Source organism: Drosophila busckii, chromosome 2L (assembly GCF_011750605.1).
Source record: "Drosophila busckii strain San Diego stock center, stock number 13000-0081.31 chromosome 2L, ASM1175060v1, whole genome shotgun sequence".
NCBI lineage: Eukaryota > Metazoa > Arthropoda > Insecta > Diptera > Drosophilidae > Drosophila > Drosophila busckii.
The window spans coordinates 17946808-17967018 of record NC_046604.1 but is presented as its reverse complement, the minus strand read 5'-3'; the positions used below and the strand labels follow the sequence as shown (position 1 = coordinate 17967018).

The 20211-nt window shown below is 38.4% G+C and overlaps 3 protein-coding genes across 3 annotated transcripts in view; all 3 read left to right on the top strand.

The window, feature by feature from the left end:
- Window positions 1-5704, top strand: part of LOC108607644 (protein abrupt) — a 51603-nt gene extending 45899 nt beyond the window's left edge. Inside the window, 1 exon segment of the mRNA XM_033294857.1 lies at window positions 4295-5704. Within this exon segment, the coding sequence (XP_033150748.1) occupies window positions 4295-5337 (1043 nt within the window). The 3' untranslated portion in view covers window positions 5338-5704.
- Window positions 5705-7975: 2271 nt separating this feature from the next.
- On the top strand, window positions 7976-9401 carry LOC108602912 (protein abrupt-like). The gene is made up of 2 exons (XM_017991228.2): window positions 7976-8644; window positions 8708-9401. The coding sequence occupies exons 1-2, from the start codon at window positions 7987-7989 to the stop codon at window positions 9151-9153; spliced, it is 1104 nt and encodes a 367-aa protein (XP_017846717.1). The 5' UTR covers window positions 7976-7986; the 3' UTR covers window positions 9154-9401.
- A 1712-nt stretch (window positions 9402-11113) lies between these two features.
- LOC108608044 (kinesin-like protein KIN-7I) lies at window positions 11114-19894 on the top strand. The gene is given in 11 exon segments (XM_033293254.1): window positions 11114-11289; window positions 11354-11476; window positions 11542-11885; window positions 11939-12855; window positions 12960-13115; window positions 14632-16901; window positions 16904-18408; window positions 18743-18979; window positions 19034-19154; window positions 19214-19641; window positions 19703-19894. Coding segments are annotated over 11 exon segments (6378 nt in total). The 5' UTR covers window positions 11114-11156; the 3' UTR covers window positions 19847-19894.
- The last annotated feature ends 317 nt before the right edge of the window (window positions 19895-20211 follow it).

Here is a 20211-nt window from a genome sequence, read left to right as displayed (position 1 = left end):
CCAAAAGTTTACTCAATTTATTCTTAGCCTACTTTCATGCGCAAAAATAATTGCTAATTAATAAAATAATATATAGAGTTCAAAAATACTTTAATTTGTGAACTTCAAGCTCAAAAATAATTGCTTTGAATATATGACAGCGATTTTTATAATATAAAAATTTATATGATTAAACAAAGTGTGTTAAAAAAAACTTTAATTTGTGGTCTTCAGCCCATTTTTGTTTAACTTATGCTAAACCTTCTGCCAAAATCAATCAAATTTGTTTATAGAAATATATTATTTATATACAAATAGTTTTAAATAAATTTTAATTTGTGGACTTCAAATTTTTTCAAATTTTTGCTAAACCATCTTTCAAAATCAAGAAATTTTGCCTTTAGTATTTTACTAAGTAGCTTAAACTACTAAATGGTATACAAAATTTTTGATTTATATAATTTAATACATTTAACAAAATTTTTTCGAGCAGCGAAATTATAAGTTTTACTCAAAAGTATAAAAAAAAAAATTATTAAGAATTTCAAAACTAAGCAAAACTAATACAAATTGCTTTAAAAGTGTAAAAAGATTAAGAAACGTACAATTTGGAATTTATTTTGCTACAATACAAGCAGTTTCCATATTAATATAATAAGCTATATATATAGTACTGAAATTTAAATATGCTGCTTAAGACTTTACTTGACTCTTTTGCACTTTGTGCTCCCCAATTTCTTGCAGTGCATGCATATGTAACTTGCTGTATTACGTGTTTTATTGCAAATATGCTGATAAACTTGTGTGTGTGTGCGACGACGGCGGCGCTAATAAAACCGAGCACCATAAAAATTAATAAAAGTCGCATGTAGTCAACATTTAAGCTTTTTATAGTTTTATTATCTATCTATGTGATGCGTACACTTCATAGACATTAGCATTGTAGCAATTTGTGTGTCCAGCTGTGGAGAAAAAATCTTGAAATTCGCTGAAACAACAAATCGTAAAAATTTTGGTAGTACCAACCACCGAAGCTGAAAAATTGTGTGCAACCCGCACATAAAATGTTCGAAAGCCAAGCCAACTTATTAAGTAATAAATTCCAATAAGAACAAAAGGCGCAGAGCACGCCCAAAAAAAGAGAAGCGAAAAAATGTGCATAATAATAATAATAATAATAAGTTGAGGTGATAAGTATCGCAAGACATCGAAAAATGACCATTAAACACACCTACGCGTTAAACTACAAGCCCCAACCCCTAAAAGCAGGCAACCCTTTTTTCGTGCCATCGACAAAGACAAAATGTTTACATACTTTGAGCTCGTATACAACTTTATCAACATTATATCAATGGGCCTGGCCTGGCCTGGCCTGGGCCCATTGACGCGAGTGATTTATATAGAAAAATTCATTATTTGCCACAACTCAGTTCATTTACCAAATGCAAAATAGTCCAATGGACTGAGGGCGCGAAAGGAAATGTTACTACGACGACTCTGTGGCTTTATCTTTAATAAAGCTAATTTCTATTGACGCTAACAGCAACGCGACATGCGAAGTCTGAGCGTAGAATGAATCTGAATCGAAGCGCCTCAGCTCAAGTTTAAATAACCATTAAGTTGCACACTAATACCATGCCACATGCAATTGCTTAAAGGTGTGTGTGTGTGTGTCTGACTTTCTTACATAACTGTGCCCCTTAGTGGGACAACTAAGGGTCAGCAGCAGCAGCAGCAGCGCCTTAGTCCAAGTCCAATGGCTATAATTGATGAGTTCAGGACACCAAGCCCAAGTCGTTTGGCCACACACAAGTCCGTTTTAAAAACACACACACACACACATGCAAATGTATGTGTATGTGTGTGTGTGTGTTTGTGGCCTGACTTTGCATTGATTTAATTATACAACTTGAGTTGCGTATTTATGTAAAGCAGGCAAAAATGCCTTGGGGAGTTGCTTCTACTATAAGAATAGAATAGTTAGTTAGTTAGTTAGTTAAGTGCCTAACTAAAACCTAAAGCTACAGCCTACAGATTTTAAGATATAGCTATACTAAGTTGAGCAGCAACTATAAATTTTTATCAAAACATTTTAGCAGCTCAAAAGTAAAACATTTGGTATTTTATTTAGAACTTTATGTTTCTAACATAGAAAAGAAAAATCTTTGCTTATGATATTAACAAATTAAAGATTCTAAAAAAGTAAAGATTGAAAAAGCTGCAGATATAATTTTTGCACTTGAATTCATTTTTATCTGCATTTTTGTACAATAAAAAAACTAAACTAAATTAGGCGCAAAAGATTATTAAATTAAAATTACATGTCAGGATTAAATGGATTTTCAATTTTTATAACAAAAGTTTAAAATAAAAAATAAATTTTAAATTTGTTGAATTAAAAGAACATAGAAAAGCAAAATATTTACCTGTGAGTTTGACAAATTAACGATTCTGAAAAAGTAAAATAGAAGAATGAGCAAGTTTATTTTTTATATGAATTTTTGTATAATAAAAAATCTAAACAAATTAGGCACAAAAGAAATTATTAAATTAATTAATTTTATTAAATTTATATTTATTTTTTATACATGTCAGCAAATAGTTTTTCAATTTTTATGACTGTATAAAAATAAATTTTAAATTTGTTGAAATAAAAACAAAGCACATATAAAAAAAATATTAAAAAAATATAAATTATATACATGCCAGCAAATATTTTTTCAATTTTTAAATTTTAAATTTGTTGAAACAAAAACTAAGCAAAAAGTTAAACATATATTGGTGCTTCGCAGAATTTTTGTTTTTAAAATGTGTGTGGTATTAAAATGAAAGCCAATGAATTCTACTAATATTGCACAATGGTATTAAAAACAATTGTTTTCAAATTTCCACGAACTTGGCCAAACCAAACAAAAAATATTTCGAAACATAAAAAATGCAAAGAAAATGTCTTTGAGCTGCTGCTACTGACTTTGCTACTTAAACAATGTGCATAACTATTTAGTAAATTGAGTTTGCATTTTATATTTAATTAATTATGCACAAAATGAAAGCAAGGGGGGTGGTGGGGGTGACGCACAGGCCAACGCACAAGCTTTTGTGCAATCGACTAACACGAAAGAATTCTTTGAGCAAAATTAAACTAAACTAAATAAAAAATGCAGTGCAAGAGAGCAGCGGCGGCGGTAACATGGGGTTAAGGGTTAAGGGCTTACGCCTGATTTGCGTTTCATATGCTGCAAATGACAAGCAGCAGCAGCAGCTCGAGCTGGGGCAGCCTGCACTTTGGGCTTAGAGCTTGGCCGCCTTGTGTGTGGGACAGATTTGAAAATGTGCTTGGCTGGTCAAAGGAGACGACGAAGCTGCAACAAACTGTGAGCCAATCGAGCTTGGCTGCACACACATACACACATATGGCTTATATATAGTAAACTATATATGCACATGTTGTAAAAATTTTATTGTATTTTTCACATGATATATTTATGCAACGAATTTGTTTGCATTTTCCCTTGAGTTGTCACGCACAAAGGCTGAAGTAAATTGTTTAATTTGATTTCATTTTTCGTTGCCACACACACACACACACACACACATGTAGCTATCTCATTCGCACACTTGCGTCATGTCGAGACTATATATTTAGAGACACGCCCCTTATATTTAGCATGCATGTGTGTGTGTGCAATGCAAATCTCTGATTCGCATATATATGAGGCCAGCCCTGGCAATTTGCTATACATTAAATTGCGTTTTAGTTTTTTTCAAATATTTATTATTATTATCTATGCAACACACATATGAGCTATGCATGCTATATAACTGATCAAAACGCTGCTTGGCACGCGATTTTGTGACGCGCCTTTATCAATAACTGAAATTGAAATTCAAATTGTAGCGCAAAACAAGCTAATTATAGCTAAAAACTAGCTGACGCGCAAAAGTAGGCAAACAATTTTTCGACTGTGAGTTTTGCTGCGTAAAGAACATTTTAACTAGTTTAGCGCTTAATTTTGTACATAATTTAAATTGTTTTAATTTTAATGCATCTATATAAATATTGCTTGCCTGCCTGTCAAATTATAAATAATTATATGAATATAAAAATTGGCTATAGCAAATAATAATAGCAAAACTAAAGAACTGAAGCTAATTGGCAAGCATAAAATGCAAGAAAAGTTAAAAAAAACAAATTCAGTTCTGCTGTTGTTGTTGTTGTTGCTGCTGCGCTGGATACAAAATTGGCTCAGAAATTTTGCAATAATAAATATTAGTGCGGCTAACTGTTACTTTTGTATATAATACGGCAACATAGGCAACTTTTTGGCTACGCCCAACATAAAACAGGAGGCAATCGAAATCGATGAGCAGCAGCAGCAGCAGCCGCAGCAGGCGCATGTGGCAGATCGACAGCCGTCAGCTTGTAAGTTGGCCAAGTTAATGCAGCGACCGCAGCAGCTGGCGCAGTTATACGGCAGCAGCAGCAACAACAACAATAACAACAACAACAATCTTAGTCAGCATAACAACAACAACAACAGCAGCAGCAGCAATCGACAGCTGCTTAAAAAGAATCGCTCAGCAAATTCATCGCCAACGCCTTCGGCGCGCAGCTGGAACGACAGCGAAGAGGAGCCGTTCCAGGATCAGGATGAACGCAGCAGCTCAGCAAGTTCGGCTATAAGTTTGACCATGAAGCGCTGCAGACAAAGCGAGAGCACTTTGTATCAAACTTTGCAGCAGCATCAGCAGCAACAGCAACATCAACAGCAGCTGCAACATGCCACACGCCATGACACACAGCAGCAACAATATTTGGATGAACTGCAGCAATCCGTATCCGTTTCACATCAGCAACAGCTGACTGCCAATTTGTTTATGGCACGCACCATCGCCTTGAGTCGCTCGCGCGACTTTCCAGAACTTTTTCAAAACACTTCAGCAGCAGCTGTAGCCGCTGCCGCCGCCGCAGCAGCCACAGCCAGCGCTTCAGCCTCAGCCTTGGCAGCCAGCAGCAGCAACAGCCAAACTGCTGCCGCCAGCAACAACAACAACAACAGCAACAACAATAATGGCAGCAGCAGCAGCAGCAACAACTATATGCTGCCTTGTCCGCTCTGCGACACGCCGCTGGAGCAGCGCGTCTTTCGCCAGCATCTGGATCGTCACTATCCGCGCGATAGTCCCGTATGTCCCGTTATTGAGTGTGGCCGCCGCTTCGCTCATCCCAATTCGGTGCGCAATCACATGCGCATCAAGCACACCATACAATGGGCCAAGATGAAGGCCATGCGCTCATCGGGCGGCCCCTTTGCCGGCGGTCCCGATTTCAAATTCAAAAGCGAGGCGGCCAACTAGTTGGCATTGTGAGCGGTACACCCATGACCGCCTTGCATGCCACGCCCACACGCCCGCAGATACTCGCACTAGTACCAAACATTATAATGTAAAAGCTTTCTAGGGTTGCTGCTTACCAAAGTCAATGGCGACAATAATTCTAAAAACCAAAAACTAAAACCAAAAACCAAAATGAGCAAACTCAAGACAACTCGCATTCATTGTAGGTTAGGCCAAGTGACAAAACTTAGCACAAAATACTTGTATGCGTCGATTAGAGTTCTCAAAAGTCTTTTCCAGCGTGTCATGGGGCAGTACGAAAGTCCAAATTTGCAGCTTGCTTGATTTTAAGTTCAATTTCGCTTTTAGAAAATCTACAGAATTTATAAGCGAATTTATTTTACATATTTTTATAATTTCGAACTTGAATTTTCGATTTCGAAAAAACAAAATACAGAATTTATTAAATTTGAAATTTAAAATGAATTTATTTAACATATTTTTATTATTTCGAACTCGAATTTTCGATTTCGAAAATTTAAAATACAGTATTTATTGAATCTACTAACAAGAATTTATTTCACACATTTTAAAGTATTTCGAATACGAATTTTGGATTTCGAAAAATTAAAATACAGAATCTATTAAATTTGAAATTTAAAAAGAATTTATTTTTACATATTTTCATTATTTCGAAATCGAATTTTCCATTTCGTAAAATCAAAATATAATTTTTAATTATTACATTAGGTGTACTACGTTTAGAAGTTTATTATTTGGTAAAAATTGCTTTAAAAAAATTAAACTGTATTTTTTTTAAATTTTTCTAACATATAAAATTGCTTTTAATTTATAATTTTTGAATATTACAATTTTTTTCAAAACAATTTTTGAAAGTTCTACCAAAGTTTGTTATTAACTTTTTCATTTTTGCATATAAAAACTTTTCCCAAGCTATTTTTATAAAAAGTTGCACCCATGACTCTGCCTAAAGTTAAAGTCTTTCATTTTTTGATACAGACAGCGATGACATAAGATGCTAGCATTAAAAACAATTATTACGTTCCTATATTCCATATAGTATATATACATATATATATTTAAAAAAAAACTAGTACATACGCGTACTTCCAAACTTTATATACAACAAAAGCAAAAACAACAAATACACTGTAAAAAGTTGAGAGAGCTACACAACTACAGTGAAGATATGATAAAAAGTATACTCGTAACATTTCAAACTTATGAGGCGTAGCAGAGCTGCAAAAGGTTAACTGTAATTTAGTGAACTGGATATACATATGCAAATAAGAAATAGGGAAAAAACTTAGATGAATTGAAAACAACAAATTGGCGACTCGAAAACAAAATCCAGTTGGCGCTTAAAACGAGGCACTAACTAGCTAGTAGCTCGTAACTACAGTATTATAAATAGAGCTGGCTACACACACACACACACACACACATACACAATTTATAGTATTTGAGTCTAGGCATAAGCAGAACTCCCCATAAGGACGCTAAACTATTTGTAGATAAAAAATGCTGCAGTAAAAAATCCAAAAAAAAAAAAAATAATTATTGTAGGTATTACAACTAAAGTTAATGATAATGAAACAAAATAGAATGTGCCTGCGTAATATATTTTTAGCCAAAAAAAAAACACAACTAAAAATAATAACTATAACATTAAATAAAAGCGACAATGCTAAGCCAAGCAGCAACAAATTGTCTTTAGTATTAATTTCAGTTATTATAGATTTTGTTTTTTTTTTTATTGGGTACATTTTTGAAGGCAAAAGTGAGCAAAAAATTAACACATACGTAAAAAGGTTCCTATAATGTTAATCAGAAGCAAAAAAAACTAAACTAAAGATGATCAATGGTCATTGATATATAAATCTATAACTATTCCATTTCGACACGGACAATTTTACAATAAAAAATTTCAATTATATATATTGTATTTATAAACTTTTAGTTTGGCCAATTGTTTGCATAAACTGTAGCACTAAAGCATTATAATAAAAAAACAAAAACAACATTAAATAATTACAATTAATAATGTAACTGCAATTTATGTACGATGATGCGATGAGGCAAATATATTTTGATGAATAATAAAGAGCAAACGATGAAAAAGTTATGGAGCTGCGAACAAGTTTCATTTAGCAGCTGAATTAAATAATTTAATGACAGTCCAACTAAAAAACTATCGTGCAGTTATAATAAAAAATATTTAAAAAAATTTGCAAACAAATTTTGAGGCAATTGCGTAATTTGAAAAAATAATTGAAAAATTATTAAATAAATTTAAATTACATACAAAAAATTAAAAAAAAAAAAAGAAATTCTTATACAAAAATATTTTACAAATTTTATACTACTAAACTGATTTTTTTTTTTTTTTTTTTACAAAAATATAAAAATAAATTTTTAAAAAAGATTCAATAATTTATAAATTATAAATTTTTATAAAATATTCAACACACAAAGAAATGAAAACGAATGAAATTGACAATATATGAAATTGTTAAATATTTGTATTAAATTAAAATAATTAACAAACGATAGTTTTCTAGTTGCTGTTGCAAAATAATTGAAATAAATTTTAAACAATTACTAATTGTTTGTTAATTACTATTTACAGTTTCTCGTCGCTCTTTGGAAATGCGTGTGCGTGCCACCGATCCACGCCCATGCCCCAAATGTGGCAAGATTTACCGTTCGGCGCATACGCTGCGCACTCATCTGGAGGACAAGCATACAGTGTGTCCTGGCTATCGTTGCGTGCTGTGCGGCACTGTGGCCAAGTCGCGCAACTCGCTGCACTCGCATATGTCGCGTCAGCATCGCGGCATATCGACCAAGGATCTGCCCGTGCTGCCTATGCCAAGCGCATTCGATCCGGAGCTGGCTTCGCGGCTGTTGGCCAAGGCGGGCGTAAAAATTTCGCCGGCAGAGTTGAGAGCACGCGCTTCGCCCACTGGCGGCAGCGGCAGCAGCGGCAATGGCAACGGCGGCAGCGGTCAGAAACTGGATTTGAGCAATGCCAGCGGCTTGGATGACGCTGAGGATTCGGATGATGATCCCGAGGATCTGACTACAGGCAATGGGCTTTATGGCGGCAGTGCCAGCGATTTGAGTCGCTATCATGAAAGTTTGCTAAGCAATTTTGGGCATGCATCGCGTATGCGTAACGAGGCCGCCGCTGTGGCAGCTGCAGCAGCAATGGGACAGCAAAAGGATGCGCAGCTGCCCAACAGCAGCAATGCAGGGCAGTCGCTGCTGGACACTTATCTGCAGTTTATAACAGAGAATACATTTGGTAAGTACACTGAGCGCAAAGTCTGAGCAACAATTGCTAAACTAACATATAACTTTTTCTTAGGCATGGGCATGTCGCAGGAGCACGCCGCTGCTGCAGCGCTGCATGCTGCAAAAATGGCGCAACTGAATGCCATGGGTCATAGTCTGGACAAGCTGCCGACCAGTTTGCTGCCAGCGCAGTTTGATCTCAGCAAATTGGCAGGCGCTGGCTCCAATGCCGCCTTTGGCGCTGCCGCTGGCGCCGCAGGTCTAACCATTGAGCCCATACTGCGACGCGAGCAGCAGCTGGCCAGCAGTTTGTCGCCAGATGGCGCTTTGAGCTTAGCTGCAGCGCAGGAAGAAGCAGAAGCTGCTGCTGCTGCTGCAGCGGGCGCCGAAATTAGACGCGATGGCTCCGAGCCCATGGATTTGGGCTTGGACAACAATCAGTCGGGCAGCAATCAAGAGGCAGCCAATTCGGAGGCCGAGGACAACTACTCCGAAGACGAGGGCGTGCATAATACATAAGAGGCAACAAGCACAGCAGAGAGCAAAAGATAAAAAACAGTTGTATACTCCAAAAAAAGAAATTATAAAAACAAAATTTTATGGAACATTTGTAACGAGTAGCCTTATCCTCATGTATACCAGTTTACCAGTGTACAATACATAAAAAATGAAGCAAAAAACATACGATTTATATAGTTAACTAGCAACTAGCAACACAAGCGGCAGCAATTTATAAACAATTTAATATTACCACTAGTAGAATTTATGTTGTGCTTCTTCAAACTTCATCTAAATGCACTACAGCATATATATATTATATATATATATAATAATATACACATGTACCTGTTTGTGTGTATAAAAAAGCAGTAAAAAGCGCATTTAATATCCAAACCTATATAAGCACATATATTACTAAGTTTTAGCATTTATAACAACTAATGACAAATTTTGTAAATAATTTATGCAGCACTTTGTACTTGTATCCAACGTTTTTCTATAGACTCGCAGTTATTTTTTGTATTCATTTTTAAAACTGATTAATTCAGTTGTGCCATGACAACTTGTGTACTTAACCTCAAACTCAGGTACAGAGCAGAAGATTTAAAAACAAGCAACCGCACTACCTCAGCAAAAAAAAAAAATCATATAAACATATATCTTCCAGTTCAAACTTGCCAATAATATTAAGAGTCTTCATTGGATGCATTCATTTTTATAAAAAAAAAAAACAAAAAAACAAACGTAAACCTCAGAGAACCAGAACTTTAATTATTACATCGCCCCATTTGCCAGGCAATGTATATTTAATTTATTAATAACTACTATACATAAAATAAACTACTTTAGTGTTAAGCATTAAATTCTGGTTAACAATTACCTCAGCATATACTCAGTTTTGCATTTAATTTTATATCTTTTTGCAATTTTCCTATATATAGTACTTATAATTATATATAAGTTTGCTTAGTTCTTATATTTAGTTTACTTATTGCATGAGCTGAGCCGTATCCCTATGCAGACTCTACAAGAGTCTTACCCACACACTTGCCTTATTATTATAACATACACATGTGTTACTTTTAGTAATTTTCTACCTCAATTTAATTTAAGTTTTTTGCGCAATTTTTTAAACTGTTTTCTTTTTGAACTATGAGAATTCATCACAAGTCAACTAACTTAGCGTAATTAATAAAAAAAAAAAACAACAACATATATATATACATACAAGTTGCATAGACATAAATTATACATATGAATAAAGCAAGCTATAAGTACAGACAAGTTATATTTGTTTATTGTTTCCTTGTTTTTTACATTGCGTCCATTTTAAATAAATACAATACATATACATACACACTTTAGTTGTTTAAATGTGCAATTTGTTTGCACATAACATATAAAAACAAATTATATACACACACACTTCAGTTAAGTCGCTAGCATAATATGGAATTAGTTAAAAAATGAGTCGTTAAATAAGCAATTTAAGTAGAGATCCATGTGCTTAGAGAGTTATTAATATTTATTAAAAATACAATAAAGCTGCGTTATGAAGAACAAGACTATCTATTTTTTATTAAAAAAGTAAGGGCGCACTACAATTTTTTCAAACTTAGCGCGCACAACTTAGCTTAGTGCTTAGTGAAGGTATCTGCCTATCGAATGTTTTGTGGCGGCAGCTATTTAGTGGCGGCATGTAATATGTGGCGGCATGCGAATTTGTGGCGGCCGTTGGTTTATTTCTGCTGGCTGCAATCGGTCACACTACAATTCTGCGTACAGCGCGTCGTGTTTAATATTTGCGCCACTTTTATTAATTTATATGTGAAACGCCAAGACACAGTACAACAAATTGTTTATTTGATGTTTATAATCGTATACGTTGTGTCAGTGTGTGCGTGTTTGAATGTTTAGACAGTTATTGTCAAATTGAAGTGACAATAGCATTGTGCTTCAAATCAAAGTGCACCATTTTGAAAATAACTGTAATAGTGTAGGAATTTTATGCCTGTCTAAAAATGTCTGTGAAAAGTTCAATACAAGTGTGCATCAAAGTGCGTCCAGTGGAGCCGGGACAAACCGTCTTGTGGCAAGTTAAAGAGGAACGCTCGCTGCAATTAATTGACGGCGCATCGGAGCCTTGCGCATTTGGTAAGCAACAATACCAACAACAACAACAGCAATAAGTGATTGCTAATAAGAATACTGCCTACAGATTATGTCTTCGATCAAGACTGCAACAATCAGAAAATCTTTGACTGCATGGCCAGTCATATTGTCGAGGCATGCATCAAAGGCTTCAATGGCACTATATTTGCCTACGGACAGACCTCATCGGGTGAGCATTTACACATATATAAGCTATATATAGCTGTCAGCTAATGACATTTGTATTTTGTGCAGGCAAAACTTATACAATGATGGGAGATGAGCGTAATCCAGGAGTCATGGTGCTGGCTGTAAAGGAAATCTTTAAACAGATTGCCAAACAAACCGATCGCGACTTTTTGTTGCGCGTGGGCTACATTGAGATTTATAATGAAAAGATATGTGATTTGCTTAATAAAAAGAATCAGGATCTGAAAATACATGAAAGCAGCGGCATGGTTAATGTCAACTGCGAGGAGTGCATTATAACTAGCGAGGAGGACATGCTGCGTCTGCTGTGTCTGGGCAACAAAGAGCGCACTGTGGGTGAAACCAATATGAACGAACGCTCCAGTCGCTCCCATGCCATTTTTCGCATAGTAAGTTACAAATTAAAATATGTTTTCATATATAAAATGTAATTTTTTTGCAGATTATAGAGTCACGCGTCACAGGCGGCGATGCTGACGGCGCTGTCAATCAGAGTCTGCTGCATTTGGTGGATTTGGCTGGCTCGGAGCGCGCGGATCAGACAGGCGCACGTGGTGCGCGTTTAAAGGAAGGCGGACACATTAACAAGAGTTTGCATTTTCTCAGCAATGTCATCAAGCAGTTGAGCGAGAACATAGACAATCGATATATATGCTATCGTGAATCAAAGCTAACGCGCATACTGCAAGCCTCGTTGGGTGGCAATGCCTTCACCTCCATCATATGCACTATTAAGCCCTCCATTGTAGAGGAGTCCAACTCCACGCTTAGCTTTGCCATGCGTGCCAAGAAAATCAAGCTGAAGCCGCAGCTTAATGAAAATGTATCGGATGCTACCATGATGCGTCGCTTGGAGCGTCAGATTAAAACGCTGGAGGGTCAGCTGGCTGAGGAGAAGCGTCGCAATGAGTCGCAGGTCAAAGTTAGTCTGCTGGAGCAGCGCATTAAAACCGATACGCTCAAGATTATCTCTAGTCATTCGCTTATTGATCAGCGCAATAGAAATCGTCGTCGCACTTGGTGTCCAGCATCGACAAATTTGGAGCCTTTGCCAGCGGTTGAGGCTAGTGCTCAGCACAAGGTTTCCAATCTGCCCAAGCCTACGTTCTATGCCGAAGCTACCGAAGCTAATCTGCTCAAGTTTTCCAACTTGCCCAAGCCCAGCTTCTATGCGGGCAATGTGCATCCGCGCATTGGCAATGCACCCAAGACTATAAACATAATGAAATCATTGGATATTGCAGAGGAAGAGTTTAAGCCCGCAGAGCTGCATGAATTTGGCCAAATGCCCGACTCTATGATATCCAGTCAAATACAACTGACGCTAACCCCTTGCCCAGAGCATCTGGCGCCACAAAAGTAAGTTCCAATATATTAATTTGCACATTTCCATGCTTACACACACACACACACCAATGCATTCTCATTCATTCATGCCCCATTCATTTTCATTTTGCATGCAGTAGGGAAAAGTTTGAACGTGAGCTTATTGAGCTGCAAACGTTTTCCAAAATAGAACAACATATTAACACCGAATGGGAAGATCTCACTCAGAAACTAACCACAGCCACAGACAAAATTAATGAGCTGCAAAACGAGCGCGCTGATTTCACAAAGCGGTGAGTAATTAAATAATCGACTATAGACACTTTATAATTCATTATATATCAATAGAAATGCAAACAATTGTGCAATAATAATTGAATAAAAAATATAAATAACAAAACATAAAATAATCATGAATTGTGTTGAAATATATAAAAATATATAATTATTTGTTATTTTTATACATTAAAAATAATAATTAATTGTTAAAATTATTTTGAATTTGTTGAATTAAATAAATAACATTTAAATAAATTTAAACTCAACTTTGCTGTACGTTGAATACGTTCAAATGTTAAATTCAACACTTGACAAGCGCGCGTTGCCACTGCGCACATGAATACAAGCGAGGTGAATTTAAGCGTGGTGACTTAGCGCTGCCGCAGCAAAGGGCCAGCTACGCTCTCTCACGCTCATTTGCTCTTGCTCGCTCAAAGCACTCGAGACAACGCGAGCGAGCAGAAGTCAAAATAAAGCTGGAAGATAAACAAAAGTACACACACAAGCAAATTGAGTATGCGTGTGTGTGTATGCGTGTATTATGAGCCAGTTTTGCAAATAAATTGGGCACGATCGTTTGTAACTCTCGCGCGCCAGCCATGGCCAATAAAAATAACAACAAAATGCAAATTGCGATAAGCAAACGCGAAACGGTTTGAATTCATTTTCGTGGGTGACGACAAACTAACTAACTAACTAACTGGCTACGGTTTACTCTGCACCCATTATGTGGGCACCTTAAGCAATTGAGAGTTAATTTCAATCAACTACAGTCGTGTCTTGGCGTTCCGAACGAGCGAGCGAGCGATCAATGACGTCTTCGCTTGCAGCTGTTGCTACCAAAAGAGACGCCCGATCAAACTGTGATATAATCACACATACATACGTATAAACAAATCTATGTAAGTCAGTCAGCAACAGAAAACAAAAGCTAAGGGCCAAAGCTGGGAGCAGCGGCGGCGTAGATGGCTCAGCTGGAATGCCGAGGCGTCTCTATTTTTACGCATCACACAAAATTTGTCCGGGCAAAGTTGCAGCCGAAATGCATTTGGTTATTTTACTTTGATGTGTGGGCTATAAATAAAATTAAAACTGCAGCTGTTTAGCCAAGTAAAAGCAGCATTAAATAATAAAAAATATATACAAAGTGTAAACAAGCAGTTTATAAACAAAAAATAATAATAAAACAATAAATTACAATTATAAATAAATAAGTGCAAAGTGTTAATCAAAATCAAATATAAATAGTACAAAATAAAATAATAAACTTAACAATTACAAAGCTAATACAAATTTAAAAACATTTAATTAAAATAAATGACACAAAAATGTGCTATAACTATATATATATAATTATAAATATTTTAAAAAATTATAACAAAGTCAGCTAAAGAATTGTCTAACCTTGTGCGCTATTAAATTCTTGTTAATGTTATGCTAAGCACGCTTCAGCATTTCTACACTGTGCAACAAACAAATAGCACTAATTATTATTATTATATATAATTAATATATACTATTTGCTTGCAGCTCTAACGACCTGCAGGCCAAGGTGGACAGCTACGAGGCGCAGCTGAGCGAACTGAAGCAAACAGTGCAGCGTCTTGAGATGGAGAATCGTGCGGCAGTTGATATTGAGTTTCAGTATGAGAGCCACAAGTCTAGAGCAGAGCGACGCGAGAGCGAACTGCTCAGTGCCATATCGGAGAAGGAGTCGGAGCTGCTGTGCATAATTGCGGAGAAGGAGCATTTCCAGCAGACGCTCAACGAGCTGTCCAGTGAAATGCTGCGCAATAGCAAAGATGCGCACATGCGTTCCATGTGCCCGGACATCGAAAGCAGCTGCGAACAAATATGCAACAAGTGTCAGGAGCTGGAGCGCATGCTGGAGGAGTACAAGCAGGCGCAGAGCAATGGCAAGCTGGCGGCGCAGGAGAAAATTGAATGTGAATGCGAGCAGCTGCGTGTGGAGATTGAAAACACGCGCGCCAGACTCGAGTCCGTGCAGCTGCTGTATGAGCAAATGAGCAGCGATGTTAATGAGCGCACCGAGCGCTGTGAGCGTCTCAGTCGCGATGTTGTTACAGCAGAGCAGTCGAAGCAATCGCTGCAAGCCAAGTACGTGGAGCTGGAGCAGTCGCAGCAGCGTCAGGAGGCAGCCTGGCAAGCAATGCAAAAGGACTACGAGGCCATACAGCTTAAGTATGCAAAACTACAGCAGGACTATGCGCTGCTTGAAAGGAATACAGCGCTCTGCGAGCAGCTGCAGCAGCAGAATGAGCAGCTGCAGCAAGAGATTACCAGACTGAAGCAGCGCGTGGAGCAGGTGCAGCAACAGCTGCTGCAGGCAGAGGAGCACAAGGAGCAGCAAACGCTTGCCGCTGAGCTCAGAGCGCGCAATGAGGAGCTGCTGGAGAAGCTGCAGCACATACAAGCGAAATTCGATGATATGCAAAAGGAATACGATGCGCTATCCAATGATCTCATGGAGAGCGTGCAAGAGGGCGACAATCTGCGCGAGCAATGCACAACGCTGGCTGCGCAGCTGCAGCAGCAGCAGCAGCAGCAAGCAAAGCCAGTGGAGCTGCTAACGCGTCTGCAGCAGCTGGAGCAAGAAATTAGCGCAAAGAATCAGCTGATCGAATCAACTGAGTGCACCATACAAGAGATGCGTGAGCAAATGAAGACGCTGGAGGATGCGCTGCTTGAGAAATCCTTCATTGTTAGCCAAGTCGAAGACTACAAGCAGCAAATCGAAACGCTGGAGAAGCACAAGGCCGAAATGACGCTCGTCTACGAGGAGCTGCAGGAGAAGGTCAAAGAGAATACCATCAATGAGAGCCTGCAGCTTTGCAACAACAACAGTCAGCTGGACATTAAGCAGGAGCAGCTGGTCAGCGTGCAGACGACGCTTTACAATATGAACGGCGAAGTCTTTGAACTGCAAGCGGAGCTAAAGCAGCAGCTCTCACAGCTTGGCAGCAAGAACGAGCTCATCCAACGCCAGCAAACGGAGCTGGCTGAGCTCAACGAACGCTGCATCAGCATGGATGTGCAACAGGTGGAGCTGCAAGCGAATGTGCTGGCAAAGCAGCAACAGCTCGATAGACAAGCGGAGAAATCCGCGCTCGATCGCACGCACATTGATGAGCTGCAGGCGTGCAAAGCGCAGCTGGAGGAAACTGTTGCGCAGCTGGAGCAACAGCTCAAGCAGTTTCAAAATATGGAGCTGCAGCAGCAGCACAAGGCTGAGCTGGATGCCATGCAGCTGGACTATTTGGATAAGATTGAGCAAAGCGAGAGCGGCTATCGTGAGAATTTGCGTAAATATAATTTGGAATGGAAGGAGAGTAAAACTGAATATGAGCAGCGCTTGGAGCAGCTGCGCATGGAGAATGCCGCATTTGTAGAGCAGCTGCACGCTTTGGAGAGTGAGCAAAAGCAGCAAATGTCCTTGGAACGCACTGCAAGTGTAGAGAACTTGAAAGCTGCGGAGAGTAAGCAACAAGCGTTGATGGAAGAAAAGAAGAAGAACCTCGAACAGCTGCAAGCTATGGAAACTGAGCGTAATGAGTTGCTCAAGAAGAATGCACAGCTGGAAGCGAGTGTAGAGAACTTGAAAGCTGTGGAGACTAAGCTCAATGAGTTAGTTGAAGAGAAGAAGAAGCTGCAGCTGAGCTGTGAAGAAAACGTGCAGCAGCTCAAAGCCTTGGAGACTGAGCGCAATGAACTAGAAGCGAGTGTAGAGAACTTGAAAGCTGTGGAGACTAAGCAAATAGCGTTAGTTGTTAGAGCATGAAGCAGTGTTCTGGAAAATCTACAAGCCCTTGGAGATTGAGCGTGTTGAGTTGTTGGCAAAAGAATAAACAACTGGAAGAAAGTGTAGAGAACCTTAAAGCTTTGGAGACTAAGCTCAATGAGTTACTTGAAGAGAAGCAGAAGCTGCAGCTGAGCTGTGAAGAAAACGTGCAGCAACTCAAAGCCCTGGAGACTGAGCGCGATGAGTTGTTGCAAAAGAATAAACAACTGGAAGAAAGTGTAGAGAACCTTAAAGCTTTGGAGACTAAGCTCAATGGGTTACTTAAAGAGAAGAAGCAGCTGGAGCTGCGCTGCGATGAAAACGTGCAGCAGCTCAAAGCCTTGGAGACTGAGCGCAATGAACTAGAAGCGAGTGTAGAGAACTTGAAAGCTTTGGAGACTAAGCAAATTGCATTGCTAATGGAGCATGAAAAGTGTCTGAAAAGTCTACAAGCTGCGCAGACTGAGCGCGATGAAAGTGTAGAGAACTTTAAAGCTTTGGAGACTAAGCTCAATGAGTTACTCAAGGAGAAAGACGAGCTCGAGCTGCGCTACAAGGAGAATCACAAATTGCTGGAGCAGCTGCAAGCCAAGTTGGACTTGAGTCAGGCGCGTAGCCAACCAGAGCAGCAGCTGGAGGAGCTACAAGAGAAATTGCAGGACTACGAGCAGCTAAAGAGCGAGCAGGCAGCCAAGCTTGCAGTGCTGCAGCTCGAAAAGATCCAACTAAGCAGTGCGCTGGAGCAAAGCAAGCAGAGCATACAGCGTATGCAAGCAGAGCAGAAAATAAAAGATCAACTGATTTTAGCAGAGATTAAGAAGCTGGAAGAAGATCATGAACAAATGCAAACTGAGATGTATGAAAAAGTCGAAACGCTCAACAGCAAGGCAAATGATATGCAGCTGAAGGTGGAAAAAAATGACCAAAAGTTTTTAGAGTTTGCCAAGCGCAGCGAAGAGCAGCAGCAGCTGCAACTGCAGCTAACTGAGGCAAAGGCGCTGAACAGCAGCTTGCAACAACAAGTCGACACGCTCAACCAACAAATGCAAACTGATGCCACATTGCAAGCTCAGCTGCAAGCGCTGGAGCAGCAGAAGCAACAAGCTGCGCTGGAGCAAAGCAACTTGTCCACACAATTGCAACAGTTGCAAGCACAAATGACAGCAGACGCAGCCGCATTCGAGCGGCAGCTGCAGGAGCTGCAAGGCGCATGCGCTGAGCAGCAGCTTAAGCTCGACTCCTTTGCCGCACAGAAACTTGAGCTGGAGGCAACAAATCATCAGCTGACTGTAAAGCTTAAAAATGCGCTCAATATGCAAACAGCGCTCGACATGGAGCAGCAGCGGAACAAGCAACTGCAATTGGAGCTGCAAGCCAAGGAGCAAGCTGCTGAGCAGCTCAAGCAGCGTCTGGCCGCAGCTACAACAGCGGAATCCAAGCAGTTGGCCCAGCTAAGCAATGAGGTTAATAAGCTTACCACTGATATTAACAAACAGTGCGCTACTCTGGTAAGTTCAAAGCGATTGAGATTACTAAATTCAATTTAGAAAATATATTCAATAACGCATTGATTAGCACTACAAGTTATTGAGATCAAAAATAAATATTTGTGCTTATTTTTGAATTTAAATTTCGAACACAAATATTGTATTTTACCTATTGAGTTAATGCTGCTTATTGAATATTGAATAAGCATTACAAATTATTGAGAGTTAGCTCCATTAAACAAAAATAAATATTTGTGGCTAATTTTGAATTTAAATTTCGCACACAAATATTGTATTTTACTTATGAAGTCTTATTTTTTGGCATATTTTTCTTAATCGTTTTGTTAACTTGCAGAAAAACTTTGAGCTGGAGCGTGCGCAAATGAGCGGCACCATCAATAGCTTGTTGCAGGACAAACGCGATCTCGAAGAGAAACTTTGTGCCACAGGTGAATTGCTCAAGAAGCTGGAGCTTGACTTGAAAGCAAAATCCACCAATAGCAGCAGTAATACATCGTTTGAATCAAATGCATCCGCTTCATCGCCTACATTAGGCAGAAGAAGTTTGGAACGTGATGCGGTGCCACCCAGAGTAGGTTTTCACTAAATAATTTAGACTTCTTTTAATGCATTTTATGTTCAATAGAAATCGCTAAGCTACGAATCGGAGGTGCGCAGAAATCGTCGCATTAGCACGCATGATGAGCGACGACGTCAATCTTATTGGAATGATACTAAACATGTGGCCATTATGACAGATCCAGTGGGTAAGTAGCTCATACAATCTATTTATGTTATCGATACTATCGATTGCCTATATTTGCAGACAACAATTGCAATTGTGCAGAACTTGATCTCAAGCTAAAGGACTGCCAACGAGAGCTGTATATAGAGAAAAGTAAAGTCGTTGCTTTGAACATTGAGCTGCGTAATCATCCACTTAAGGATGAAAATGCGCTGCTCAAAAAGCGACTGCAAGATGAACAGGCCAAGAGCTATGAGGAACTTAAACGCTTTAAGCACAAACTAAGTTTGGCTACAGCTGCCAAGCCAAGTTCCACTATAGCAATTCAAACCGATGGCGACTACGACAAGGAGCTAAGCAAACTTAATGCTAAACTAGCGGACAGCTTAACCATCTGTCGCTCACGCTATAAGCAAATCATTGCGCTCGAAGAGCGACTTAAGCAATTTGAAAGCAGCGATGCTACCAAACTAGCAGCAGCAACTGCTGAGGAAATTAATGATCTTAAAGTAAGCTACATATTTTAATATTTACCAATTATTATTGTAATTTTTTTTGCTTTCTTGCTAGGCACAAGTGGCGCAGCTACAAAAGGACTATTCAACTTTGGTTAGCAAATACGATTTGGCTAAGCGTGCGCTTAAAATGCGTCGGGATGAGATTAATGAGCTGCGTCTTAGAGTCGGCAATGCCGAGTCAGATCTATCTGATTAAAAGTCATTATATTTAGTTTCAAATATAGTATTATAATTATCAAAAAACATGTGAAGTGATTTTGTTTTACTTAATTTATATTATTAATATAACTTGTCAATATAAAATACTGCATAAAATTATAATGTTGTTGTTTTTGGATATACAAATTCTGAACTTACCAGCGCAGTTTACAAGGCAATCTGTAAATATTCAAATATATGCATTAAAAAATTGCGTTACAATAATATAATTATATTTATTTTAGCTTAATAATATTTAATTGTCTTATAACAGCGTCAAAAGTAAAAATTTACGCATGACGAACAAAAGTTTCTATTCTAAAAATATAAAACAAAATGCGATAAAAGTAATAAGAGGCGCAA

Bases quoted from the DNA above. Each gene is read 5' to 3' on its own strand.
- LOC108602912 (XM_017991228.2), top strand. From the start codon at position 7,987: ATGCGTGTGCGTGCCACCGATCCACGCCCATGCCCCAAATGTGGCAAG. The intron at 8,645-8,707 runs GTAAGTACACTG...ACTTTTTCTTAG, and splicing joins TATAACAGAGAATACATTTG to GCATGGGCATGTCGCAGGAG.